At 42.2% G+C, this 17,896-nt stretch overlaps 1 protein-coding gene across 4 annotated transcripts in view; it reads right to left on the bottom strand.

The window, feature by feature from the left end:
- Positions 1-17,896, bottom strand: part of LOC139941977 (high affinity cAMP-specific and IBMX-insensitive 3',5'-cyclic phosphodiesterase 8B-like) — a 232,362-nt gene that overhangs the window by 147,216 nt on the left and 67,250 nt on the right. For 3 of the 4 annotated variants that reach the window (XM_071938629.1, XM_071938628.1, XM_071938630.1), the window contains one exon: positions 15,620-15,679. In XM_071938629.1, the coding sequence (XP_071794730.1) occupies positions 15,620-15,679 (60 nt within the window). Of the gene's footprint in view, positions 1-7,968; positions 8,113-15,619; positions 15,680-17,896 lie in introns of those variants that run through there. The other variant, XM_071938631.1, reaches the window with a different exon arrangement.

The following is a 17,896-nucleotide window of genomic DNA, read 5'->3' as shown; positions in this document are numbered from 1 at the left end:
GCAATACAATTTCAAACAAATTTCCTTAATTTTTTTTTACCTGTACGTATTTTACTAGATTCTTATCATCCTATTCCTAGTGCTGATGCCTGCTACTTGTTTATATATTGTAACGCGCTGTCGTTGTCGTAGTACGCTTTTGTTTATCCTGGCCGTCTTAGAATGGATTGTTGTCCCTTCCTCTTCCTTCCTCCACATCCCGTATCTGTCCTGTACCTTTTGTCTAATCCCGCTCCTCTAGTTACCCTGTATTTAAGTTACCTTTTTTGAAGTCTTATTATCCTTGTTTTACTTGTATAATGTATTTGTTTTTGACACTGGCCGAATAATAACAATAACAATAACAATAACGATAACGATAACGATAACGATAACGATAACGATAACGATAACGATAACGATAACGATAACGATAACGATAACGATAACGATAACGATAACGATAACGATAACGATAACGATAACGATAACGATAACGATAACGATAACGATAACGATAACGATAACGATAACGATAACGATAACGATAATAATAATAATAATAATAATAATAATAATAATAATAATAATAATAATAATAATAATAATAATAATAATAATAATAATAACTAGACATTAGATGTTTGTGAACAAACACACAGCTGTTCCGTGTTATTTTGCTTGGATTAAGTGCTAAAATGACCAAGGAGTCTGTAACTGTAAAAAAAGTTTGAAAATCGGTTGTGTACAGGTTAAATTTGGGGCACGGTTGTTCTAATTTTATTTTTGATGCCTAAGGAGTCTAAAACGGTTGTGTAGTTCTTAAGATATGGTCCCACTTCCAGTTGACCCGGAAGTAAAGGTCAACATGGGGTCACGGCCAGCCAATGCGAATTTCCAATGTCAAAGGAGTTAATAACCAAAACAAAATTGAAAATCGTTTGTGTAGTTCTTAAGATATGGTCCCACTTCCGGTTGACCCGGAAGAAAAGGTCAACATGGGGGTCATGGTTTTCAAAGTTAATATTTAATGCCTAAGGAGTCTATAACTGAAAAAGTTTGAAAATCTGTTGTGTAGTTCTTGAGAAATGATCCCACTTCCGGTTGACCCGGAAATAAAGGTAAACACAAGGTCACAGTTTTCAAAGTTAATATTTAATGTCTAAGTATTTTAAAATTGAAAGAAGTTTGAAAATCGGTTGTGTAGTTCTTGAGATATGGTCCCACTTCCGGTTGACTCGGAAGAAGAGGTCAAAATGGGGTCACGAATTTTCCCCAACAAAATTTAATGCCTAAGGAGTCTATAACTGAAGAAAATAATTAAATCGGTTGTGTAACTCTTGAGATATAGTCCCACTTCCGGTTGACCCGGAATAAGAGGTCAAATCGGGGTCACGGTTACCCAATGCAAATCTATCATGACTAAGGAGTCTATTACTGAAAAAAACTTTGAATTCGGCCGTTCACTTCTTGAGATATAGTGCTGCAAAGAAAAACTCATTAAAGCTTCTAATTATCATAAATTATCACGTGATGACGTCACAGTTTTAAAATTGTGTTTTTCGTACTAACAAATTTCATAAGGTACACGATGGTGTGTAACTTACCCCAATCCAATGCCTTTTACAAAAAAACCCTATTAGAACGTACATTCGTTTTAACGAAAACCCTGAACCATCGTAGGATTCCAATGTATGCCTATTTGTTGTGTACAAATCCAATGGAGTATGTCCATAACACGGTTAGGAAAAAAAATACAATGATGCCAACATCATGACAGCGTGGTAGACTCCCCTCAAGTAAGTCCTCAATGCAAACAGGTCCACATTGTATTGCAACCATTCATAGAGACAGTGTACAGCCACATGAAGACAACTGCACGCAGTTTAGTGACTACATCCAGAAGTACTACGTTGTACCCATGACGGCAAAATTTTAATTTATTCGTTAATGATAGACGTCCCTTGATTGGTTTTAATGAACGGAAACCATTATTTTTAGAATCAGTATATTTTTTGACACAAAATATCAAATTCAGGAAACAAACAGATAAATAATTTTGAAGTTATTAAGTTTTTGACCATTTAAATGTTGACATTTGAAGAGCCATTATGTTTGTGCACAGACACAAAACGTGCAATACATGACGTCATGGTGACGTCGTCCGGATTTTAAGGCCGTGGAATAGTTATACAGTACCCAAGAAGTACAAAATTGAAAAGAAAATTGCGATCAGACGTATATCAGACCCGGAAGTAGGGGTCAACTTGAGGTCATGGTTTTAAATTAATCTCCAATCCCCAAAGAGTCTTTAGCTACCAACAGTCTTAAAATCGGCTATATACTTCTTGAGATGTGGTGCTGCAAGGATTTTCTAATTTAATATGCAAATGAGGGTCATGTGGTTAATTAGTTACTAGTTGACATTTTTCAAAAACAAATAAAAGATGCAAACATCGCGACATCATCTTCTTAGACTCTCCCTGAGAGTCCTCAATCCATACAGGTCTGCAGTGTGTTGCAAGAGCCATAGAGAAATTTAAACATTGCAATGAAAGTGACTGCACCCAGTTTATGAAGTACTACGTTGTACCCATGATGCCAAGATTCTAATTGATTAATTAATTAATAGACGAACATTGATTGCTTTTATGGACTGAAACAAATCTTATTAGAATCAGTGTATTTTTCTACACATAATATGATATTTAGGAAACTAACAGATAAATTATTTTGAAGTTATTGTGTTTTTGACCAGTTTAAAGTATAGATTTGAAGAGCCATTGTGTTTGTGCACAGACACTTAACGTTTATTACATGACGTCATGGTGACGTCGTCCGAAATTTTATGTCAGAAATCACCTTAACAGGACCTGACTAGTGTATAGCTGAAAAAAGTTTCAGGATCGGCGGTCTACTTTTTGAGATATGGTGTTAACTAGATTTGCTAATTAAATATTCATAAGCTTAATTAAGGCTTATTAATTAACAATTTAATTTTTTTTTTACGATAAGAATTAAGCTTTTGTTCTAAGCTTCAATTTGGTATAGTAACTCACTCTTTCGTATTATGGTTTAGAAGATTAGGCTGCCGCAAAAACGTGTACAAACGCTATGGGATTAAGGGGAGAAACAAAGAATAATAATAATAAAAACAATAAAAATCTAGACGAAAACAATACCTGTTCCGACGGACGGTCGGAACAGCTAATAATAATAATAACAAATAAAAATCTTGACGATTTCAATAGCTGTTCCGACCACTACGTCGGAACAGCTAATAATAATAATAATAATAATAATAATTGCATATTTCTGCACCACGTACGCCCGTTACTCTGTCTCTTAACAGGCTTTGGGAATTCAAGCCATCAATAGCATCGGGTTGTGTACTTTAGGGCTGACGTGGCATGGATTAAAATCCACATAAGATACAAAAAATGCTGCTGAATTCATCTAGCCATCTCGGGGGTATAACCCCAGACCTGCTTTTAATTTGAGGCAATATCATTCCATAACCTTCTGTGAGGCCGAATCACCTCGCAATCTCTAGGCATTGTAATGTACTGTATTTGTATTCCATCTGTGGATGGAGCGAAACATTTTGGGGTCTTGGGGTTGCATCCCATACACAGTCCATCTGTGCGGCAGATCTGCCGCATCTCACCGTCTTGGGGCCTACCCCATATATTTCTGGTATATTTATTTACAAACACTACAATAAGACACTGGTGGCCCAAGGACCGAAACTCGTTTTAAATGCACAGGGCTTAGGGGCCCTACATTGTTTAAATTCATGTTTTTCTTTGTTCTTTTTCACATTTAATACATAATCCATCCTGTGTGGCAAATTCATCTCACCGTCTCCGGGGCTTACCCGCATTGGTTTCTTGAATATTTCTTGACCACTCTAAAATAAAACGGGTGGACCAAGGACCCAAAATTTGCTTTAGTACACAAGGCATACATTGACATTCAAATTTACAAGGTGACATAAATACATGTACATGCTCCATCTTGTGGGGGCAAGTTCATCTCACAAACTCGGGGCCCATCCCCATTTATACTTTATCTGTGAGGCAGAACCATCTCTTCTTCTCGGGGCCCTTCCCCATAAAAATAAATTATCTGTGAGGCAAGTCCTTCTAACACTCTCTGGGCCTATCCCCATAATATTTTATTTGTGAGGCCAATTATATTATACAAATTGACTATTATTATTACTATAAACTCCATTATTATTATCATTTGAATACTTTCTTTGAAGCCAGATCATCTCACCACCTCGGGGCCCATCCCCATAATAATACTTCTCTAAGGCAAATTTCATCTCACCATCTCGGGGTCCAACCCCGTAATACTTTATCTGTGAGGCCCGATCATCTCACAATCTTGGGGCCCATCCCCGTATAACTTTGTATATGTGTACATGTATGTACATGTAACTTTGTACGTATGTGAGGCCAAATCATCTCACCATCTCGAGGCCCATCTCCATACAACTAACCATAGTTAATGTGGTTTTAGTCGGTTGGATAACTTATAACCAAGGCACTCCGCGCCCGCCACGTTTATCACGTGATAGGGTGCGGCATATTCAAATCAGCTCACTTATTGTATTATCATTATTATTATCATAATTAGTACTTTTGTGAGGCCAGATCATATCATACTCTCGGGGCCCATCCCCATAGTACTTCGTGTTTGAGAACAAATTATATATATACAAACTGACTGTTATTTATATTATAAATGTCATCATTATTATCATAATTAGACTTACTGTGAGGTCAGATCAACTCACATTCTCAGGGCCCATTATTATTATTATTCATTCGTAAGGTCAAACCATCCTACTACATGTATGTCGGGACCCTGCCCCGGTTAGTACTCTTTTGGCCTACATTGTGGAAATTGGTGACGTACTTAACTTGCTAAGTTATAAAAGGGCCACAAAGCCCATTTTTCCATGGCATGTTACCACATTGTGCGGCCCCGTTTTTTATAGCCGCTTTGTTGCACTATGGAAGTAAAACAAAGCAGCCTTCAACTATCATGTCAAAATATTCCAGAAATCTTCCAGTCAGGCCCGTCCAGAGCAGGTTGTTTGTTTAAGGGATTAGAGGGATTATCACAGTTGGATGCCAGGACAGTGTGTTTACTTAAGGACCCTCCAAAAGTATGTGTGAAACCAGCAATATTTTTTAAAGGGCTGGACACGTCAGTCATGCAACCTCGGTTTACCAGAGACCAACTTCTCATTTGCGCAACCATAGAAACATAGCTAACCGGAGCCAACCGAGACAACTACGCCTTAGCTGACCTCCAAAACACGCTCCTTGACAACAAGGTATTCCACTCTGCTAGACATGTCAAAAGAGGCGATGGAATCCTCATATGCCTAAGGAAGTCATTTGACGTCAAACTACACAATTCAAACAAATGAGTCATTTGAACAAATGGACCCGACCCTGGACAACCACTCAAGCTTAACCATCCGGCTTATAGTTATTTTTATAGGCCACAACTGACATCAGAGAACGCTCAACTGTTCCTATGTTCTTTAAAGAATTTTCATCACTCCTTGAAGATGTGGTCTCGCATCCAGGATACGTAAAGATATGCGGCGATTTCAACTTTCACATGGATAGCAATGGCTTTTCATAATCTCATTAGCTCTGTTAAACTCCAACAACATGTAGAAGGTCCAGCTCATCAAGCTGGTGAAATGCTTGATCTCATCCCTTTACCTGCTTCGGAGGACTTTGTCAATGATGTCACTACTTCAAACCCACTGCCATCAGATCATGCTTTGGTGGAAGGTCACCTCAACTTAACACAACCCAAACCTACATGTAGCAAGAAACAAATTGTCTACAGGAAAACTCATGACATTGCTCTCATCCAATTCAAGAACGATATCGTCAAGTCACTGCTCCCAGCATCAGTGGGTCCTCATCTTGCTCCTACAACTCCACTGTAAAGAAGCTTCTCAACAAACACGTTCCTTTCAAAACTACAGTGGTATCATTGAGACCTCATGCGCCATGGTACACAAACGTTGTGAGAGAAGCAAAAAGACTGAGAAGGCACGCTGAACGTCGTATGATGAAATTTGATTTGGAGGTGCATCACCAAATGTATTAAGACCAATGCAAAGCCTACCATCAATCTCTTGCGGCGCCAAGTCAACATACATCAAATCAGAGACTGCAAACTGCAACGACAAGCAGCTCTTTAGATACGTCAAAAAGCTTTCCTCACCTAGTAACGACTTAGTTCTCCCCGATAACGACTCTGATCAAAATCTCGCTAATGACTTTGAAAGGTTCTTCAAGGAGAAGGACACCAAAAACACCACTGTCCTTGAAAATGTTGATGCATCACTACACGAAGCAACACCATTTCATCATGCTCCATTAACCTACTTATGTTTGAGCCCGTTCCAAAAATCAAGTGAGGAAAGTTATCGGACAGTGTGCATCAAAGTCATGCAACCTCAACCCCGTCTCAACCTGGTTCTTGAAAGCTTGTCCCGACAAACTCCTTCCTAAAATCACACACATCTTGAACTTGTCATTGTCATCAGGCTCTTTTCCAGGATCCTTCAAGTTATCACACGTGATTCCTGTGCTGAAGAAACCTCACCTTGATCGCAACATTCTCTTGACCTATAGGCCGATTGCTAACATCTCGTTTATTGGGAAGGTTCTTGAGAAAATAGTCCCTGCCCAACTGCGAGTCTACCTCAAACAACATGGACTCCTGCCAGAAATGCAATCAGCCTATCGAAAATTACACTCTACGGAAACAGCACTTGTTCCGAGTTTGCAACGACCTGCTTCTCGCAATTGATAGAGGCCTCGAAGCTATTGTTGTCCATTTAGACTACTCAACAGCATTTGACACCATTAACCACACAGGTGCCTTGGAGAAGCTCAAGCGTTCATATGGCATAGATGGTCTGGCTCTTCAGCTGTAGTTGTAAAGGTGAGTGACTCCTTCTCAAGACCAAATCCACTATCATCTGGAGTACCACAAGGATCAGTCATCGGCCATGGGACAGCTGGAATTCATCTTCTACACTGGCCCTCTGGGTGGCAACATCAGGGCACATCAAGATGTCCACCACGCAGTATACGCTGATGACACATAGCTTTACGTCATCCTCCAGCAGAGTGAGCACACGGAGTCCATGAAGCAGCTATCAGACTGTGTTGCTGATATTCAGACATGGTCAAGCCAGGACAGTCTGCAGCTAAACTCATCTAACACTGAAGTACTCCATGTCACCTCACAGTTCCGAACACCACAACCTATTGCACACATAACCTTCGTCCACGCCAACATCACCCCATCGAAGACGGTTAGAGATCTTGGAGTCACCCTTGACCACCAATTAACCAAACAACACATCAAGAACATATGTCATTCCGCAGCCTTTGGAATCCATAAGATCGGAAAGCTAAGACGGTACTTGGACCAAAGTACCACTGATTGACTGGTTCATGCTTTCACTATACTCACCTTGATACTGCAACAGTCTCTACATCAACATTCCTCAATCCCACACCCTCCTCTCCAACAAATACAAAACTCAGCGGCTCATCTAGTTTCTCGCATCAAGAAATCAGATCACATCACTCCTGTTCAGCACTCCTTACACTGGCTCCCTGTGTCTCAAAGGATCCAATTTAAAGTTCTTACTTTTGCCTACAAAGTTAAACCCTAAGCCTGGACGATATGACGATAATATCGTCACGATACGATATTGAAATCAATATCGCCAATATCGATGTTGGTTCGAAATTTATCGAAAAATTTATTAAAAACTATATTTTTTTTCATAGACGATATCTTTCAAAATATGAAGTATTTTCCCAAGGATTTCTTACAATCTCACAGGTAAATAAGATTTGTTTGGGTTTATGTCGTCAATCTTTGAACTTTTACGACTCAAAAATTAAAATAGTGGCTCAACGCATATACCTTGTATACCTCCTCATATCTAGCCGTGGTGGTCTCTCTTTGCAGCGCTGAAGCATGACAAATGTTCTTGAAACGTTTATGTGCTGTGTGAATATCCGGAGCAGAATCCATCACCTCGATCCCACGGTTATTCTGGTACTTTCTTATTAGGGGATGAACGAACCGAGTGCTGCTGTGGCCACGTGTGGGTGCGAAGCTGTAAGGGAAATTCCCTTGGCCAGAAATCACACGGAGCTTGTCGGACGCACTGAAAATACGGGTTCAACTATTTGCCGTCAACTCAAAGTCAACTCGCTTGGTGCCGTCAACTCACCATCAACACCTCCAAAAATATATTTAAAATCCACAAAAGAGTCATAGAACTGTAAAGTATTAGACAAAAGAGAATTTTTACTAGTTTTAGGTTACATTTTGATAATAAAATGAGTTTTATTTATCTGGAAAAAGTTATCTCTAGACGGCAAAGCTGTCGGCCGCCATCTTGCTTCTTCACAGAGTTTTTATTGTACATCATGGACAACAGAGAGCACTTTCCTGCATTTGGAACTGTTTTAGGCATAGAGCTAAATAAAAAAGCATTGGTCGTGTTGACGGCGAGTTGACCATAGTGATGATTGTGAACGCATTGGAATAAAAATAGCGGCACCAGATTTTTAGAGATCGCAACACTCCAATCGATTGAGGTATAAAAATGATTTAATTGCTTCAGAGCCAGTGATGTAAAAAAAAAAATTTACGTGTTCTGTTTCATGGAATATGTATGATAATTCAGTGATTTTCATCACGGGGTTTGTATAAAATTTATTTAATTTACGCGGACAATTTTGTGATATATTTTTTTATTTTTTACTATTTACATTCAACAGTCATGTCTTGTTTGTCTTCGTCCTTGCGGTAAAACTGTTTTTAGCGTGTGGTTGAGAGCCATTGTTATCCCCTTCTGAAGGGTACTTTAAATTTTCAAAAATCTTCACGATATATCGTCATATCGGCAATATTTACCTGACGATATATCGCCAGTCAAAATTTTCGATAGCCCCTGAATATATCTCAGAAATACTTATTCCCAAAAAGCAACCTACAACTCCTGTTCTCCGATCATTATCTACCACCTACCTGGAATTCAACTCTGGTCCTATCCCCTGCACTCCCCATGGACAGCTCCTTCTCAATCACCATTCCCCCTCTTTGGAACTTTCTTCCCGTTCACATCTGTGCCTCCACTACACTGGACTCATTTAAAACTGCTCTCAAAACACACTTATTGAAATCCGTCTAAGCTGTACAGCTTCTGCTATTTCATCCCACTTTTAATTGAAATTTTTTTTGTTATCATTCACTTCTTGTTCAGCGCTTAGAAACCTGTTATTAAGCGCTATATAAAGGCATGTTATTATAAGGTGTTCGGGCCAACAGCCCGGAACACCTCTTATTTTTGTTCGTTTTTTAGGTGTTCGGGGAAAAAGCCCGAACAACTCATTGTTATTGTTCGTTTGTTTTTCTTAAGTTTTTATTATTCCTCTCGACGTCGATTGTCCGCAAGAAAAAACATAGTTGCAAAGCTTGCATTAAGTTGAAACTCTGCATGCAAGTAGACAATAACCAGTAGATGATATAAAATCTCCCCCCCCCCCACAGAATTGTGGATGGGGTCTATGAACGAATACTTACCGGTAGAGTCGAATTACTAATTTGCATGTTCCCTATGCTGCGAGGCAATAATGCTAAGACTTTACACACCCACAACCCCTCCACCATCCTACCCACCTGCCCTACGACATGCCTGCCCTGGAGTCGTCCTCTTTTCGATGAGCCCTACCAAATGTAAGCACCCAAGGACCGAGTACGTGGGGAAGGAGGGAGGGATACTCTACCGGTAAGTATTTGTTCGTAGACCACATCCACATTTCTGTGGGGGGGGGGGGGGAGTCTACTTCACTCTACTTACCGGTAGAGTCAAATTACTAATTTGCATAGACTCGCACAGAGGAAAGGTGATGGGTATACGCGGTGCTACTGCATGTCTTAAGGGGACATAGGACCCCAGCGCGCTCAAAAGTTCAGAGAACGCTTCGCGGCCGCTAGGCCGGATAGTGGTCCATGCCCAAAAGGACAGGGGGTGTTGTCCCCACGGGTGAACAAAACATTAATAAGTACATGTGTATTGTTAGCACTGTAATACCGAGGAAAACTCACCTAAACCCGTGACTGACGAGGTGGAGCTTTTTCTGGCTTTGCAGCTTGGTTGGCCGCCTGTAACATCGCTCTACCCGCCCTCCAATCCACCTGCAGAACGTCCTTCAGGTAGCAGTCGAAGAACGTGGACGGGCTCTTCCAGGAGGCCGCCCTTGTTATGTCACTCATGGAGACACCTTTAAAGAAAGCCCATGAGGCCGACACTCCCCGTACTTCATGGGCATGAACCGGACCATTGGTCGATGGCCATCCGCCCAGCACCGAGAGGATGGCTGTAACTATCCAACGCGCGATCGTATCGCGGGATGCTGGTTGGAATGGCGTAACCGTGGACATGAATAGCTGTTCGTGGCTGAATCGGATTGAATTTGTGTGGTCGATGTACCACTTTAATGCCCGTACCAGGCACCAAAGTTTGTCAGCCGCAACCGCCGAAGAGGCGTTAAGGTCGGGGACAAAGATGTCTGGGGATTCGAAAGAACCAGATTGGTTCTTGGCCAGAAACCCCACTGGTCGAGGGTCGCCCCCCCCCCCCCCAACCGTACAAAGACCCGTTGATGATGACGACAGTCGCTGACGGTCGGAGCCAGCGAAACACTGGACCATTGGAGGTGGGGGGTCAGCCAAGGCGTGGTAGGCATCGGGAGGTTGACTGCATGACGGCTGGGCCGGAAGTAGGAGAGGAGATGGGGCTGGATAGACGGGGAGGTGGGGGGGGGGGTCCTCGTGAACTTGAGTGCGTAGCCACACTCGATCGTCTCGAGGACCCACCTGTCGGACGTGATCTGAGCCCAGGACCCCAAAAATTCCTGAAGGCGGCCTCCCACGGGTCCGTCGGCGGGAGGTCGCCTGGAGACAGGGAAGTCACTTCCGCCACGCCCTGGGATACCGGGGGGCGGACGCACAAAGCCGCGCCACGACTGGGCCCGCTGCTGGCCCTGGGTGGGCTTGCATGTATTTGCTGCTCCTTGGTTCCCACGAAACCCACCAAGGGCGGGTCTCTGTGGACGATGGCAGGGAATAACAAACGAGACTTGTTTGTGTTTCTTCGCCACTGGTGCTTGGGACTGCGGTTTCTTGAGGGTTGATCTTGTCAGTGGCCTTAAGGCGTCTGGCCTCGGCCTCCATAGATTCTTGGAACTGCCCCCCAAAAAGCGTGTCCTGTTAGGGGGAGCGCAACAAGCTGCTTGCGTGCCCCTACAGATGGAGGGAACAATGCATCTAGGACGTTCACCCTACAGGCCGAAGTCGCTAGGGTGCAGACTCTTGTAAATTGATCCAGGATGGTGCGCAGCCCGTTATCCAGACAATGGAGGGCCGCCACCATCATATCAGCCAGGATCGACGAGTCCTCATCGCCGGCCAGCGTGAGGTATTCGGACACGAGAAGCAACAAAGATGATGTGCGCATGCCGAAGCGAGACGCCGAGTTCATCTTCCTGATTACCTCCTCCATTTTCCCTCGCGCTTTGTCGTCAAAGGGAAGTTTGGAGGAGGTTGACCCCCTGTCCGCGGCCAGTTTGTCCGACACGAAGTCCGGCAGGACCGGGGTCAAAAAACATTTATCAAAATCCCCGGTGAGGAACCAATAATATGAATCAGCCCACTTGGGGTAAGCAATCCAAGAAGAAGCTGACATTATGCTCTCGATGCGATCAGTACATATGCGGTCGAGTGGCATAGCCGGGAAAATATTCCTGCTCCTCGGAGCAGTACCTGTCCTCCTCTTAAAGGATCGCCGTTCAACGGGAGAGTCGTCCGTTTTCTCGGCGGGAAGGTCCAGCACATGGGCCATGTCCCTCTGGACAAGGCGCAGTTCAGTCTCGGCAATTGAGAGATGTTGAACACTTGAGGCCAACTCTTCCTCTTCCGGGGACGAGTTGCCGGACACGGGAGGGTCAGACACCCTAAGTGACTGTTCATTCAACGGCAGGGCTGTGCCTAAGGCATGTTGTTCTACATCCCAATCGGAGACAAAGGACCCCTAAGGGTGTATGCTGATCCCCGTCTGGGATTGTACTCAGGCACCCGTGCATGAGCGCACATCACTATGTTCCACAACAACCCATGCAACCTCTTGTACGGCACATCGCCCCGATCCGAGTGCAACCAGCCATGACCAGAGTGGTCGGGCTGGGTGTACGGCCCTTGAATTTGGGCAAAGTCCTGGACTTCACGCCGGCCGGATATTGAGGCCGCTAAAGTCTGGAATGCCGTCAGGAATTCGTCCCGGGGTAGCGAACCGATGACGCATCCTATGGGCGTCAGCCGAAGACTCGTCAGATGACCGCAAATGACGGTCCTTTCTGGGCTTCTGCCTCTTGTTCGATACCCGGTCACGGGACGAATCCGAGGCCCTCTCAGAGGAAGCCTGAGTTACAGGGATACCCGAGCAACGGGTGAAACCCCAAAACGAGGGCGGGCCCTGTGAGTGGGGTATTCCGGGGGAATCCCAGGTACCCGACTCTGCACCATTAATCCTCTTCCCCATGGCTAGCGCCCAACAGCCTATGGCGTGGGCGGGTGCTGTTCGGGTTGGATAACCTCGTAAAAGACCGTCACCGACCGTCGTGGGGGAATCCACATGGTCGGTGCGGGCCGGGTACTCTGAGCCGTGTGGAGGGGGGATGCCCTCCCGCTTCAGAGACCCTGAGGCGGTGCTTGGAGAGCAGGCGGTGCGCTCCGGAATGGAGCCACCTTTTGCCCTGCCTCTCTTGGGCGTTGCCCTGTTACTGGTTTTCTTGGCCTTGCCGGGGCGTTTGACCTTCGATTGGGTTGACCTACGCACGATGACCGAAGAGGGGGAGCGGGAAGCATCCCCTCTTTGATCAGTGGGTACACAGGTCGACTCAGCCGACTGAGGCTGCGGGGGCCGGTTGAAGGGCTGCGAGCCAGGCGACAGAGTGTCCCCGGCGCAGCCCTCCGAGAACTCCGACTGTCCCGGGGAACGGACGTAACCCCAGTATTGACAGTCGAAGCCCTCCCCAATTTCTTTACACTACTCATAATTTAACTCAAAGAAATCAAACTATTTTATTTCTCAAACTCTCTACAACAACAATCTATAACTCTTCAACTTCTAGTCTTTATAAAAGCTCTCAGCAAAGGACAAGGCGTTTTTATTTTATCATAAAAACAGTGAACTATTCGACACAGATTTATCTCGTCCTTACCCACTCGTGGCTAAGAGAAAAGAGGACGACTCCGTGGCAGGCATGTCGCGGGGCGTTTTGGGTAGGACGGTGGAGGGCGCTATTGTGTGTGTGTGTGGAAGTCTTAGCATTATTGCCTCGCGGCATAGGGAATATTTACAAATTAGTAATTAGACTCTACCGGTAAGTAGAGTGAAGTAGACTTTGTAACGTCACGATGACGTCATCAGTTGTTGAAATATACTAATCCAAAATTTAAAAAAATCATATCTCAAGAAGTACAGAAGCTATGCAAACATTCATACCTTATCGGAAAGGTCTTGCAAAGAGCTTCAAACGCTCCACAGACATGACCCTACTTTGACCTTGTCTTCCAGTTCAAATCAGACGTTTAAAATTCAAAAACTCATATCTAAAGAACTACGCAATCCTCCATTGGTTGTGCATAAAGATTGAAGATGTGCAGCACGTGTTGTGTCAGTGTCCAGTGCTCATCCATACAGCGCCTTAAATGTAGCTTCGTGTTAAGTCAGTGATCGAGGCGTTTTCAAATTACATTTCCCCTTTCAATTAGTTAGTCTCGTCTGCAGTCGTCGGTATTTCAAAGGTTCATATTTCCTCAACCAAATAAGCTATTTTGACAATCTATACATCATATGAAAGGGCTTTACGTACTTCATTAAAATGGATATGTTGGTGACCTTCTCTTGACCTTTTGACCTGTCTACACAGGTAGTGCATGTAGAATGCTTTGAAAATGCTTGCATGGAAGTACTCTTTGCAATGCTTGAGGTATACCTATCCCAACTGAGTAAACAAGTGAATAATCAAGTACAAGAAAGGCCTTTTCACACAAGGAAAATAAGCACGGGGCCTTGGTCCTAAGAACTAAAAGTTGTTTAATCCACATCGTGTTTAAGTTACATGTACCTCTGCTTAATAAGCACGGGTCCCTCATCTTTTAAAATCATGGTGTAAACCAGCGTCTTAAAAACACAGAGATGTGTAAATTATACCACGATTGTCGGTGCCTGGTGTGTGAAAGAACACCGCTTGCGTAACATAGGACCCTGGTGTAGCTGGAGCTACTAAGCATGCGCACAAAAAGAAACACATGATGCAAGTAAATCAAGATGCTCGATCCCGTTATTCGATAACGTTGAAAAGAAACCTTTGACGTGATTATGAGAACGTATGTGCACGACTCCTTCAAGTGGTCAAGATGACATTGTCAAGATGTTTTCAAGATGTTTTGAGAAGTTCACTCTTGAAAATCATTTGTTTTTCCCTAAAATTGTTAGATGTTTTTGAATCAAAAAGGGCCACTCCTACAGAACCATGGGGTTTGAGATGATAGCGGCACAAGCATCATTATAGTTCCATGAGTATGTATTGATCATTCCATGGGTAAGTTTCAAGATCAAGAAACTTAACAAATTTTATAGAAAACTTCAGTGGGCAACCAAACAAGAATGCCAGAAATTATGACAACATTCAGCGTTAAGAATCTGCACTCCCCAGTTTATTATCGATTGTTACTGTTTCTGCTCTTGGAATTCGGTGGTTGCAATAAATGTTTAAAGCCTCATAACTACACATTCTTCGTCCAAAAAAAACCACACTTTTTTTTAGGGGCTGATTCCTGACAGTGCAGGGGAAATGATTGGTAACTAACATATATATGCACTAGCCATGTTATGCTTGGTGTGCGGATATATCCGTAACAAAACCAATAAACATTGTTGATTATAAAGGGCTGAAGAGGAAATTCTGGACTCAATAAGAACGAATGAAAATGTATCATCTCTCAATTTAATATTTTACATTTATGTATTAAAGCACTGGACACTATTGTAATTACTCATAATGAAAGCACACAACTTCGTGTAAACAGGGTAGTTTTTTCTTCCATTATTATCACGCAATTTCGATGACCAATTGAGCTCAAATTTTCACAGGTTTCTTATTTTATGCATAGTTGCAATATACCAAATGGAAGGCTAGTCTTTGACAATTACCAATAGTGTCCAGTGTCTTATATTTCTAAAGTTTTCTTAGTTTTTAAATGTTTTCTTAGGGTTTATGCCTAATTACTTTTAAGCATTCTACAATAGCAAATGGAAAGAAATTTGTTTCATGTTTTCAATGTTATCAAATAAAATTTAAATCTTGAATATTATATTAATTGTACACAGACCTGACAACTGAGGGCACACCATCAAACAGTTCAGCGATACCAAAGGGCATTAAACATGTTTAAGATGGTAAAACGGGGGGTAAAACTAAGAATGTTGAATACCAACCTTTTTCTTGTCAGAGCTACCATAACAACGTGGTCGCTGTATTTCGTAGCCTTCATTGATCTACAGGTAAAAGAAAATATATATATATATTGAAATGTAGTTTACTGTTAAACAGTATCACAAATAATGAACTTATAAAAACTGTGTTGTTGTTTTAAGGTGTTAAGTATTCAGCCAATCACCTCTTGCTCTTGTTTTTTCTAGGTGTTCGTGAACCCTCAACATCAAGATGCCATAATGATGTCATAAGGTGTTGAATTACAAGGTTTCTAGAATTGAAAAGTGGTAATTAGTTATTCACTGTATTAATTTAATTGAACTTGAAAGCTAAGAAGTTCATGGTTGGGCAATTTGACAGATAAAAACTAGAGAAACATTTGAAAAGTTAACGTCATCCCCCAATAGCTTTACTTCTGGTTGTACTGGAAGGCCAAATTTGCCTCTTTTTTTAAAAATGTTTTTCTTAAAAAAAAAAAAGATTCAGGCATAACTCAAAGTTTGTAACTGTAACCAAGGATTTAAAATAGCTGACACATGTTTTTTTTTTGCAGGCCTGTGATAATAAATAAAGAGCTGAAACACTACATGATGTAAGAATGATCAAGTGAGCGCCCGTCAAGCATTTACGTAAGTTGGTCGCATTAGGAAACCCCTTTAATCCAGTTACTCGGCTTATCACATCATTGCTTTTATAAGACATGCCAAGCTGATATAAAAAAATAATAAAAAAAATAGGGGAAACAACCCGGAAATAAACTAGAATTTAGTGTTTGTAGAAACAAATACTTCGGTGTTCGGGTACCATCGGTCAGTGTTTGAATTGATGGAAAGAATATTGTTAATAGCTCGCCAAAATGCAAAGAAATCAATATGAAAATAGATTAATTTTATACATTTAATTTTTCCTCCATGGTTTCAACGGGAACTATAAACAACCTGCATACACCAAATATTTAACAGAAAAAGCCAAGCCGTAAATCATTTGTCGCTCATGATAGGATTTTTCAAAACAATAAACTTTTGTTGTAAACAGATTTTTAAACCTATGACATTATATCTAAGTTCTTGTCAAAAGATTTTAAGTACATGTATGTACTTAGTAACTTAAACAATGTCAGCAAACGAAAGCAAAATGATATTTGTTCACATCATTATCTTTAAAGGCTGGGGTCAAACTTTATTTCATACAGTGCGAACTTGTCGGAAGTCCAGATACACATGATTCTTTGGCATTCTGATCTGGTCTGGCCAAACATGGCCCAGATCTGACAGCATCTGAACACGTGCGACTGGCCCAGACCAAGTCAGCTAGGGCATGTCACTTCTGGGCTAGATCTGGGCCAGTTTGTCAGAGTTAGCTGGGATGGACATGTTTTAAATGGATTTGTTGACCCGTAAAACTTGCGCATCCATGTATGTACATGTATGCGTCTCTATACAGACCAAGATATGTCAAACAAGCACATTTAATTGGCGGCCATTGTGAAATTCAAGATGGCTCCTTGAACCAAATGATCCAATGTTCTTATTGGGTTCATTGACTCTAACAACATGGGTAAAAAACCAACACCAAGTTTCTGTGAGAATTATAGACCGTGATACGGGCAAAAATGCATTTCATGTGGCCATTTTGAAATTCAAAATGGCCGCCTTACCCAAATGATTGTTTAATTTGGTCGTATATATAATATTGATATGTGTCTCTAGAGACATACATCAATTCGGTTAACTCTGAGGTTCTGAAGGTCCCCAGTACCCCTACTTCAAATAACCTCCCCCAAGATGAGCGACAAGCCCTTACACAACTCCGCCAATCACCAGACATAGTGGTTAAACCGGCTGACAAGGGGTCCGCAGTTGTAGTCATTAACACACATGACTGTATTGCTGAGGGCCTCAGACAGCTCAGCAACAGTGATCATTACATTGAATGTGCCACTGATCCCACTGAATCTTTCTCCCAAGATATCAGTGACACCCTGGATAGAATTTATAATGCCAATGGTATCGTGAAAGATACACTTAACTATCTTCTCCAACATGACCCCCGTACAGCAAGGTTCTACCATCTACCCAAGATACACAAGCCCAATAACCCGGGGAGACCTACATGTATTGTATCTGGGAATGGTAGCCCCACAGAGCACATTTCTGAGTTAGTTGTATAGCTTTCTCAAACCCTTAGTCTGCCGCATTCCTTCCTTCATCAAAGATACCAAAGACTTTCTCCACAAACTAGATGAGGTAAAGCACCAAATACCTGACTGCTGCTATTCT

Source organism: Asterias amurensis, chromosome 9 (genome assembly GCF_032118995.1).
Source record: "Asterias amurensis chromosome 9, ASM3211899v1".
Taxonomy (NCBI): domain Eukaryota; kingdom Metazoa; phylum Echinodermata; class Asteroidea; order Forcipulatida; family Asteriidae; genus Asterias; species Asterias amurensis.
This window is presented reverse-complemented; position numbering and strand designations above follow the sequence as displayed.